The sequence below is a fragment of the Colias philodice genome, chromosome 12 (assembly GCF_061535455.1).
Source record: "Colias philodice isolate Cphi_HAF_F1 chromosome 12, ilColPhil1 Martin Lab GWU primary, whole genome shotgun sequence".
Lineage (NCBI taxonomy): Eukaryota > Metazoa > Arthropoda > Insecta > Lepidoptera > Pieridae > Colias > Colias philodice.
Genome location: NC_143097.1, coordinates 7,890,327 through 7,902,258, shown reverse-complemented (window position 1 = coordinate 7,902,258; position 11,932 = coordinate 7,890,327). Strand labels below are relative to the sequence as shown.

The 11,932-nt window shown below is 35.4% G+C and overlaps 1 protein-coding gene and 1 long non-coding RNA gene across 2 annotated transcripts; both read left to right on the top strand.

Annotated features, from left to right (window-relative positions):
* Positions 1-5,935: 5,935 nt before the first annotated feature.
* On the top strand, positions 5,936-7,538 carry LOC149484174 (uncharacterized). The gene is made up of 2 exons (XM_089701902.1): positions 5,936-7,254; positions 7,396-7,538. Exons 1-2 carry the CDS (start codon positions 6,105-6,107, stop codon positions 7,536-7,538), a joined length of 1,293 nt encoding a protein of 430 aa, XP_089558028.1. The 5' UTR covers positions 5,936-6,104.
* Positions 7,539-10,768: 3,230 nt separating this feature from the next.
* LOC149484173 (uncharacterized) lies at positions 10,769-11,441 on the top strand. The gene is made up of 2 exons (XR_016316387.1): positions 10,769-10,855; positions 11,264-11,441. It is a non-coding gene; the product is annotated as an uncharacterized LOC149484173 (long non-coding RNA).
* Positions 11,442-11,932: the final 491 nt, after the last annotated feature.

The following is an 11,932-nucleotide window of genomic DNA, read 5'->3' as shown; positions in this document are numbered from 1 at the left end:
ATATTAAGAAGCTCGAGGTGGTTAATTATCACCTTGGAAAGTCGGAGTCAGGTGGAATGGACTCCGTTAAATTGATGAACTAATAAAAAAGCTATGAACGAAAAGATGTGAATTATATGCAATCAGTCCATGAATACAGGTAAAGTCACAAGCAAATGCTAGTAATATATACATATTCAAAATGTACAAGTAAAGCGCTTTCAAATGATACCAAATACTGCATATTTATCTTAACTTTATTTTTTTACTCTGTATGTTTTGTCCGCGAGAGGGCGCCACATTTGTGAAACCCCATATGGCCTTTAGCTCGCTGGTTATCCAGTGAACAATTCAGACGCTTCTAATGATATGTCATTTGTCGAATTCTGATAAGTAGTTTAGAAGTTACGAGGGAATAGATGAACATACATACATGACCTGTAAACAACCATAACCCTCCTTTTGCTTTGCCGTAGTTGGGTAAAAATATGTTAATGCCGTACTGTATCAAATGGCCATAAAGCACCCTTAAAATTGTAGCTTTCGTCGCTTTCATCAGCCTAAAAGATGTGGTCTGCACAAAAATGTACGGCATCGTTTTTTCCTAATTTATCTATGTTAATACGATTTAAAACAACGGATAAAGTGTAGAAAACTATTATATTTCATTAATCTACGATGTTTAAACTTTAACAAAATTTCTGGTTTTGCATTTCTCTATAACTTTTTTTAGAACGGTTTCTTTTGAACGGCAATACTATACAACAATTGAATTTTACAATATCATGTTAAAAAAAAGTTCCCGTACAGGGTCAAATGACCTTACAGCTCTTTATATCAAGAATTCGATGAAATTAAGATGATTATTGGTATACATTTAAAAGAACAATTATTTTTTGACGGCATTGCTTTTAATAGTACTTTTGAGTGCTAGATAATGTTTTGGAACCGAAGCCGTACTTAGTCAAATGACCCCGTGGAGTGGGGAAAGAGAGGGGATTGCAACTCTCGATTTTTTCCCCTTGTCCCCATGATTTTTGTACGGCGTTGCGGAATAATGGATTAAAAGCAGTATAGCAATAGTATGACACAGATGCCGTACATGGTCAAATGACCAAATTTACCCCCGGTAACTCTCGGAAATTAAATAAAAATTCCGACTTGGTGGACCAACATTTTTGTACGGCACTGAGCGGTTTCTTATTATTTTTAATGGATCTATCGATGGTTAAGAATGCCGTACAAAAATATATGACCAAAATTTACCGAGTCTACCTGTACTTTTCAATTCTCATCTGCACTCAGTTGGACAGCTTACAAGTGACGGCATAGTGATGAATCTTATTATTTTTTGCTCTGCTATCGTTCTAGATATGTCCCCTGGTGGTTCATTTGACCCATATTTTTGTCCTATGCGGGCTTGTAGTCTATATCCCATTCGTGATCTAGTTTGGGGAAATTGCATAAAAAACAAAGTGGATGTTCCCTTGTATACAACTTTTTGTCCATCTCATCATTGGAGATTATACCAATAATACGAAATATTTTGCCAGTTCCTTTAACTTACGTGTTTTAATACGTACCTACCTACTATAATATTATAATGCGTATAATAATTATGCGTCCTCCTGGACAGGTTATACAGTGGTTTTACTTATCGAATTTTTTTATTAGTTCACCGGGAATCAAACCTCAGATTCTGATCGAACTTCACTTGTTCACACATAGTACCAAGGAGGAGGCCTTCGGCTATTCTGTTTAACCACATAAACATTTGAGAGAGAAAACAAAATACAAATAGAGGATTCTCTGAGATAGAAGATAACATCAGCCACAAACTTGCATTTATCTTGTTCTGTTCTATCGAATTAATCAATAATTATCACATCTTGCATGTATCAGCTATACTTCTATAGGTAGGTATTATCTCAAATGGAATTCGAAAAACATTTTATTCGCTAACAAATTAAATATTTCTATTTCGAACCGCGTCTTAAGGTTTTGTATAAGGCCGTTAGATTGCCTAGATCCATTCATGCCTTCTGCTTCTATTATTGTCCCTTTTATATTAGCTCTAAAAGAAACCCTTTTTTAGAAATGCCTTTTAAATTCAATAATATATTTTTACTTAAATATAGATAAAAGCACGTGTCTGAAGTGAATCTTTTTTGGCAAGATTCAAAGATACCAAAATCGCTTTATTCCATGACGTGACGGTATTGCCATGACGCGACCTTGAAATTTTACTCTCAACGCGCCTAAATAAGTTTCACTTCAAAAAGTATCATAAGAACAAATCGTATTAAAAATAATAGTTTAATTATAACAAAATTAAAGCAAAAATTTGAAGCTACGCGTAGTTTATAAAGAATAAAGTTTGAGATTTAAATAAAATTTCTACAAGTAACTTTATCAATGACAATATTAATAAAAAACTGTTAAAATTTTAATTAAATTGACTATATCTGTATTGGTCATGATAGCTGCTAATTCAACGAAAATATAATGTTCTTCACAGAATAACATCACAATAGGTTTTCAACATCATTTTGATACAATATGATTAATTACACAGGACGATGAAAATTAATAAGGATATTTTAAAACAACTCAACATGAAAATAAGATAATTTCAATCGAGTGCTACTAGTAAGTATATACTCAATGATAATAATGATAATTCAGCTCCATGAAGGACCTTTTTTGTCATATTATAATAAATGTTATTGTTCAGTACAAAATTAACTATACCAAGCTTGACTAACCTATACAATACATTGTCCTGTACAATTTCCGCTATAATTCCATAACAATATAAAACAACTGAATGCAATCGCAATACAGACAATATATCAGCGACTGTTTAATTGGCGGCTTGCGGTGTTTTCAATTTTTTATTAAGTGCGGGAATCCACAAGCTTTTGTGATTAAATATATTCATGCGATTTCAACTTTCAATTCTGAAATCCTATTTGAATTGGAGCCCGTGGTATTAAGTGATCAGTGCGACTCTGTGTGTAATAACAAACAAATTAATTAAGGAGGATCTTGTTTTGTTCGAGGTATTTTTCATTCGACTTTCGGAACGAATAATGCTAAAATTTAGTGCTCAGTCCTGTTTTGGTCTGTTATGAAAGTCATCTTCTTAGTTCGTTTTTAGTGAATTGTGTAGACACAATGATTATATGCATTATTATTATTTGCAGTAGGTATGTAGGTATGTAAGGTTACCTGTACAAATAAATTATGGACAAATTTCCATTTCAGTACAAGCCACAGACAAATTAAACAGCATTTGCCAAAAATCAGATTATAGTCAAGTTATAAGTTATATTCCTCTATGGTTTATTCAGGAAAAATATTTAATTTGAATAATATATTTCATTATAAAGGCTTGATAATAATTATTGAACACATAATAATATGTTGAAGCACCGTTCATAGTAAGCGTAGAACATCGTTAAATTTCCCAAACAAACTTTTTACTCTGTTGTTAACGTGAGTGACATTACTGTACTCTGTATTTCATCGAATTTCACGATGCTTCTAGATTATTCTATTTGCTTTAATCGATGAAAGTACGTAGATTTAGAGCGTATAATTAGTTAAATTAAGTTTAATTCGTCGCTGGAATTATATGTGTAGATTTATTATTAGTATGAATAGTATATACATAATATATAAGAGTGTGTGTATGCTTCAAAAACAAACAAAATTGTACATCGGTTGAGGTCTAATTTACGCTGCTTACAACTAGGCGTAGGTATATATTGTTTTATTTACTTTTCTCAAGCAACAACAATTTGTCATAATTATGCGTAGCAGGCTAGTTTTTTACAACTAATGATAATATATACGTGGTCGCACTAAATGATATTATGTTCCTTTGAGACTTTAAATAAGCCAGCTCGGTTTATTATTAAGAGACTTACGACTGAATTTATCAAAACCAAATGTTGAGGTAAAGCCAAAGATCACTTAAAAAACTCTGTTTTTATTCAACAAGTTCAGGTCATGGTCAATTATTCATTATAATAAAAAGTTTTAAATATACAACAGTCAAATTGTTGCGTTAAGTATTGTCGAAGTAAAACTTTACCGTTTATATTACAAGGTTGAACATTCAGAAAAGATTTTATTGTGAAAGTTTCCACAACCTTCGAAGATTTTAACAGTAATTATTATTATAAGGCTGTAAAGAACTTGGACTTTATTTCAGTGGGTTCCTCGAAATTCACGGGCGAACTTAGCATAAATGTTTTCTTTTTATTACGAATTCCTATGCCTAAATATTTTTAACATTTTTATGTATCCTCAGTGGATACATTTTTGTTCAAATTGTAATGAAATTTAAATAAATAGATTGTTATAGACATCGTGAGGAAACCGACGTGTCGATGAATCAAAAGTTCGACGACATGTGTCATCCGCCAACCCGCACTTAGCCAGCGTGGTGGATTATGGCCTGTACCCTCATAGGAGGCCCGTGTCCCAGCAGTGGGAACGTATATGGGCTGATGATGATGATGATGAGACTGTTATAATTTCATGTTCCAAAACTGTCAATATTATTTTTCAAAGATCGGTGGTTCAGTACTATTATTTTCACAAAGAATCAGACGTACGTACTACGTATATCAATGCGTTCAAATGTTATTGTCAAAATATCATAAGCCTTATCAAATATCACTTAAAACCAAGCAATTCACCACCACAGCTACAGGGAAAATTTCTGGATGCTCAATATAAACCTTCCTACAACCAGTAAAACTTTACAATGCATTAAAACTTGCTAACTAAGCGATTCATCGTTAATACTACTTAAGCCGATGTACAGGGTACATGCACAAAGGATGTGCATTAATTATACAGCCTTGTCATATGCGGACAACACTAACCGATATTATGTAGCAATGGTTAAGCTATTGGTAATGATTTCTGTGTGTCAAGTGTTAGCCTTTGTCAATTAATGGACATTGAATATAATATGTTTACGTATGTACATAATATAAGAATATAATATAGTATGTTAAATGATGCATGAATATAGAAATGTTTGTAACAAGAGTTAATGAATTATGTTTGAATATTATTCAAACTTAAGTTGTTACAATTTTATTTTGATGATGAAAATAACCATTGCCTTTTCTATCTTCACAGTAATAATATAATACCTTAAATGTGATTATTGTACGACATGATGATAAGAAAATATATAATTTTTGGTTAAATGTAACCTACCATCCCTAATATAGAAGAAGTTTCGTAGCGTGTTTAATTTTAAAGTTTTTAATCGGTCAATTAGGAATTTCAAAGGAAAAAGCAGAAAGTCTGTTAAAAGTTTTATTAATATTAAATGTAGATAATTACTAGCACTGATTATTGTATTGCTTTACTAGCTTACCCCTGTGCTCAAAATAAATTCCCATCTGATAGAGATATTGTATTAAAAAATATTATATAGAAATTATACACACTTTCGGGTATAAATTCACTTTAATAATATATTGATAAGATAAGATACATGTTAATAAAATCAAGATCAATTTTTGTTCCCATCTTATTTACTAACGATCTCCCATCATTAAAATGACCGCGCTTTAAGTTGCCTAACTCGCGTATCCCCATGCGTTAATCATTTTCTGACGAATTTATAAAATTCAATAAAAAAATTAATAAATGAAGAGGCGTTGTTTTTAAATTGGCTCAAACAGCTTTCCTGGAAGCCAGGCCATTCATTTACCTTATTGAATTTTAAAAATTTCGAAGTTTTTTTGGATTCGAAATACATGAAATTCTCATTTCCCAGAATAGCAGAAATAATAGGCGGAAAATAATTTTATTATTTTTGAACAAGAACTCTATCAGTAATTATTTATTTTCGTTTTCGTTGTCAGTAATTTATACTACGTCAAAGTCAATTAACATAAATAGATACAAGTATTTGAACGTTTTTTTTTTCGATCTTTGTTGTGTCGGAGAAAACACGTGCCATTGAGATTTTTGTTAATTAACTTGTTGAGAACACTCTTTTTTAGTGTAAACTGGTAGTGATAACCAAATTTGTGATTGTCTCTATATATATATTGGGGTAAGCGTTTATTTACTAACTTTCCTCACCCATCATGAATCCTGATCCTCCCGACCCTGGTAAACCTCCTGACATCCAGGGTGAGGTGATGGAAGCGGAGCATACAAGTAATAAGAGACAACGGTCAGAGCCATCCGTTGCTGATACAGACATGATCCCGCCTAAAAGACATGTTACAGTTAACAATTACGCGATCGCATCGTCTCAAAGTTCATATGTGGATCCCATTTTATCTAATCCCATTACATATTCCGACAACGACAGTGGTCCCTTTATTGTCTATGTGTCCCGTACAGAGGCCGATCCTGCGGCGGGTTTAACCATCAGACCGATCAAATTTGGATCTTTCCTTTACAACAATCGTGTAGCTAACATAACCAAGGATGGAGTTAAAGCTATTGGGCGTAATAAAATTTCTGTACTATTCAATACCGCTTGTGACGCAAATAATTTTATAAATTTCCCCCCTCTTAAAGATTCAAATTACCAAGCCTCCATTCCAACTTTTCACATCACTCGTATGGGCATTGTCAAAGGTGTCCCTACGGAGTGGTCTATGGAAGAATTTATCAGCCATGTAGATTTCCCAGGTGGAAGAGGCAAAATATTGAAAGCCAGACGGCTTAATAAAAAAATTAGAATAGATGGTGTTACTTCATGGTCACCATCTCAAACCGTTGTTTTGACCTTTCAAGGCCAAGTTCGTCCAGAAAGAATATACTGCCTTTACAACTCCATGCCAGTAGAAGTGTACCAATACCCCACAATTCAATGTTATAAATGCTGTCGGTTTGGACATGTACGCGACCAATGTCGCTCTAAGGAACGTTGTTTCAAATGCTCACAGGCCCATTTGGGCGACTCTTGTCCAATTTTAGAGTCTGATGCAACATGCCTCCATTGTACTGGTAAGCATTATGCCACTGATAGGAAATGCCCCGAACAAGCTAGGCAAAAGGCCATTAAGCAGTTAATGGCATCTGAAGGGATATCTTTTGAGGAGGCTTCTAGAGTCATCCCGTCAACTCGTAGATCCTATGCTGAGAATATTCAGATACAGAATCCTTTATCTATACATTCCCAAAGCCTCCCGTCTTCCCAATTTAATCCTCCTATCCAATCAACACCTAATGTTTCATACAGAAAAACAGTCACTAAGACCCCCCGTTCCCGAGCTCCTCTGGGTAAGTCTTATGATAAGGATGCACATCATTCTATCATTCGTGAACCTCCCTCCTCCCTTTCTAATGGTTGTGCTCTCCCTAATACGGGCTCTTCACTTCCTTTTGATGAACATCTACTTAATATGTGTTTATCTTTTATAGAGACTTTACTTTCTTATCCCCACCAGTTACCGTCCAACGTTGCCGAAAGATTATCCCGATTCTCATCAATCCTCAATTATGGATCTAGTGTTTCTGCAATGGAACGCCCAGAGTATCCGTCCCAAGAAGCACGAGATTTTTGAATTAATAACCAATCATAAACCTTTGGTTCTTGCTATCTCAGAGACATGGTTAATGCCCGGTTCTCGGTTTAGGGTTCCGGGCTATTCCTGTCTTAGAGACGACAGAGCTGATGGTTATGCTGGCTGTGCTCTGCTCTTGAATAACAGTATTCCCTTTTCACAAATTCCACTTCCCCATCATGGCTGTAACTTTAATGCAGTTGCAGCTAGAGCTGCTAATATATCAGTCTTATCCGTTTATGTTCCTCATCCCCATCCTAGTTTTATTCCAGAGCTTTCCTTAATCATCTCCTCTCTTCCTCCCCCTGTTATTATTATGGGTGACTTTAATGGCCACCATACTTCTTGGGGCTCGTACATTTGCGACTCCTTTGGATATCTTTTGGTTGACCTCTTTGAAGATCTGAATATGTGTATTATTAACGATTGCCTTCCTACCCGTAGAGTCTCCCCATTACAAAATCCTAATACTGTAGTGGACTTAACAATTTGCTCTTCTGTCCTAGCTCCTTCCTTTTCTTGTTCTACGCTTTCCTCTACTCATGGGAGCGACCATTTTCCAATCCTCATCTCCTGCTCACGCACAGTCCATGTTCCCACTAGAGCTTTCCCACCTTTGCTCAAATTTAAGTTAGGCAATGCCGACTGGGAGAAATTTGCCAACTCCCTTGATACCAAAATAAGTAATCTCCCAAATGCTTCACCTGAGAATTGTTTGGAATCTTATTCTCTCTTTGTTAACTGTCTCGAGACTACTGCTACCGAATCTTTCCCATTGAAAACTTATTCAACTCTGTCTTTTAAGAAGCTATCCCCTCCCTGGTGGGACCATGAGTGTACTGCCATAGTTAAGGACCGTAAAGAAGCCGAGCTAAGATATGATTCCAGTATGTCTTATGAGAACTTTATTAATTATAAGAAAATTGCAGCACGAACTAAACGGGTGCTATCAAAAAAAAAGAAACAGGGTTGGATCCGTTTCTGTGAGAGCTTATCTCCAAAAACCCCGCCATCATTAATGTGGAATAGTATTCGCCGTTTCCGTGGAGCTCTATGTGATAAAAATAGAGTATCCAACAACTCAGACGTTTGGCTTGATGATTTCATTGACAAACTATCCCCTCCATTTGTCCCCTCTTCTGATCATTTTCCTTGTCCTCCCCATAATTTAGTATCATACGACAGTATGGATTGCCCATTCACCTTGCAAGAACTTGTTACGGTTCTTGATGGCTTAAAAGACTCATCCCCTGGGGTTGATGGTATACCATATTCTTTTCTTTGCAAGTCAGGCGATCAAACAAAATCTTTTTTTCTAAATTTAATTAACATTTTCTTTTTACATGCCATTATTCCGGACTCTTGGAAATCCCAGCTTATTATTCCTATCCCCAAACCCGGCAAGGATCCCCTTAACCCCAATTCCTATAGACCAATCGCCCTGTCTTCTACCTTAGCCAAAATCACCGAACACCTTATTAAAAATCGTCTAGAATGGCTGGTCGAGAACAGAGGCCTCCTAGCTAGTTCCCAATATGGCTTTAGGAAAGGTTTGAGTGTATTAGACAGTCTTAGTATTTTAACAACTGACATTCGTTCCTCTTTTCACAATAAACAGTATTTGGTTGGCGTATTTTTGGATGTAGTTTCAGCGTACGATAATATTCTTCTTCCAGTGCTCAGACAGAAAATGTTACAGCTGAGTTTGCCTGAGAGGATGATACATTTCATCTTCAACTTATTAATGTTGAGGACGATACAAGTACGCTGTTCTAAAGACACACCTACTAGACATGTATTTAAAGGCCTCCCTCAAGGTTCCGTTTTGAGTCCATTATTGTATTCTATATACACCTGGGATTTGGATAAAGCCATTCCATCGTATTGTAGCGTTCTGCAGTATGCGGACGATATAGCATTGTATACTTCGTCAGAGAATATGGATGTGATTACCTTTCGACTTAACAGCGCCTTATCTTATTTGGAAAATTGGATGAACGATCATGGCTTGTCACTATCGCCCAGCAAAAGCAATGTAGTTGTGTTCACGAAAAAACGCTTGATCCCACAGCCGGTAATTTTACTAGAAAACTCCTCAATCCCTGTAGTCAACAAGATTAAATTTCTAGGGGTGGTGCTTGACCAAAAGCTGAATGGTATGGCTCACACTAACTACATTTCTCAGAAGTGCGAAAAGGGTATTAATGTTTTACGCTCCCTAGCTGGTGTTTGGTGGGGATCACATCCATATTGTCAAAAACTAGTTTATAATGCTATAATCCGTAGCCATTTGGATTATGCGTCGTTCATCTTAGAACCTTGCAATAAAACAGCTTTAATAAAATTGGACAGAATACAATACAAGTGTCTGCGACTCATTATAGGTGCCATGAAGTCTACCCCAGTCAATGCCCTTCAGGTAGAATGTGTAGACCCTCCTTTATATCTCCGCCGTCAATATCTGTCAGACAAGTATTTCTTTCGGCTTATACAATTATCCTCTCATCCCCTTCTTCCTAAAATTCGAAATCTACTTCAAATACTTACTCTAAATAACCTCCGTCGTCCATCTGATTTTCCTTGCCTACTTAAAAGTCTCATCAAATTTAACCGCCTTCCGGATCCAACATCCCAATTTAGTATCCATCCTTTATATTCAACTCCGTTTCATGCACTAGTTTTTAACCCCAACATTAATATGAGTTCTGGTATTCAAAAATATGCTCCAGATTCTAATGTTGCTTTTAACTGTCTGGTTTCTTCCTACTGGCGTGGTTATAATCTTTTTTTTACGGATGCCTCAAAAGTGTCAAAACATCTTGCTGTAGGGGTTGCTGTATGGCACCATAACTCTAACACTATTTTACAATTTAAATGTCCCCCTCTCTCTTCTGTTTTTACTGGTGAAGCCACAGCTATCTTGGAAGCTCTCAATTTTATCGACTCTCATAATCTCCAAAATTCAGTTATTTTTTCGGACTCCCTCAGCTGTCTTCAGACTATTACTTCTAACCCTTTCCGCTCAAAGTCTAAATTTCCTATCATCTTTCTAATAAAATCCGCACTTTACAACTGCTTCAGAAAAGGGCTTCAAGTAGATTTAGTACATATTCCAAGCCATTCTGGTATTGTAGGCAATGAGAAAGCTGACGTTCTGGCTAAATCTGCCATTCAACATGGTACTCTGGAGCATTACTCTAATTATGCCCACGATCTCTCTTCTCTTTCTAAGGATCGCTTGGATCATACATGGAACAGTCAGTGGAAAAATTCAACCAAAGGGAAATTTTATAGAGATATCCAACCCTCAATTCCACGTAAGCCCTGGTTCTTCCGTTTCCCTAATATAGACAAGCCTACTGTTTCCACCATTTGCCGCCTCCGTTTGGGTCACAATACCACTCCTAATCATTTATTTAAAATTCATGTTCGTGACCATTCTCTCTGTGAGTGTGGTATAGACGAAGGAAGTTATGACCATTTATTCTTTGTTTGCCCTAAGCTCCGTATCTCACTTCTGGATATCCTTCCCCCAGATGTTCCCCTCCCTACTAATTTTAAGTGTTTACTTTGCCTTGTCCCTACCTCATTTGTGAATATCCTATCAAAATTTATCAATTTTAACAATCTAAAATTTTGAACTCCCACTGACTACCTATTCCTATTTTATGTTATGCTTTTGTGATGTGTTGTGTTGTCTATAACTAATATTTGTTCTTTGTCAGGTTATACAGCTCCATGTAAGAAGTCTTTCAGTAAATAAAAAGTAAATCATCTCAACCGTGATTTTTCCTCAGCACAGAGCACGCTTAACATAAGCATTAACTTAAACTGACCATCCGTTCAAAACTTGACATTGGCAGAATCCGTCCTCACTGGGATCGGGAGTTACCATTTGAAAAAGAAGAAGAAGAAGAAGAAGAAGTATTTGAACATGAAAAATATAAATTTTCGCATAAATTCATTTAATGAGATACTTAACAACATAAATTTTTATAAAGCAAAAAGAGAATTTAACTATGAGACTAATTTTCGTTTTGATATTCAACGCAAACTTGTAACGCAAACGAAAATGTAAAATGTCGAATTCCGAGACTTACCATCCCACACAATATAGTCACACACAATATATAGTATTACAATATTATTTCCTAAGTTACCTAAATTATTAAAAATCCAAATTGACCTCTCATATGGAAAAGAATACAAGTGAAGGTTTCTTGTAAAATTGTTAGTTTTTTATTAAAATATCAAGATGTTTGTTGCTTGACAAAGTTAATAAAACCTATTGTTATTTATTTTATTTCTTACACTTTACTATGCTAGTATACGTATTTCTATTATTAGATACTAAAACTTATAGCTAGACTAGTACAGAGGGCGGCCTTATCACT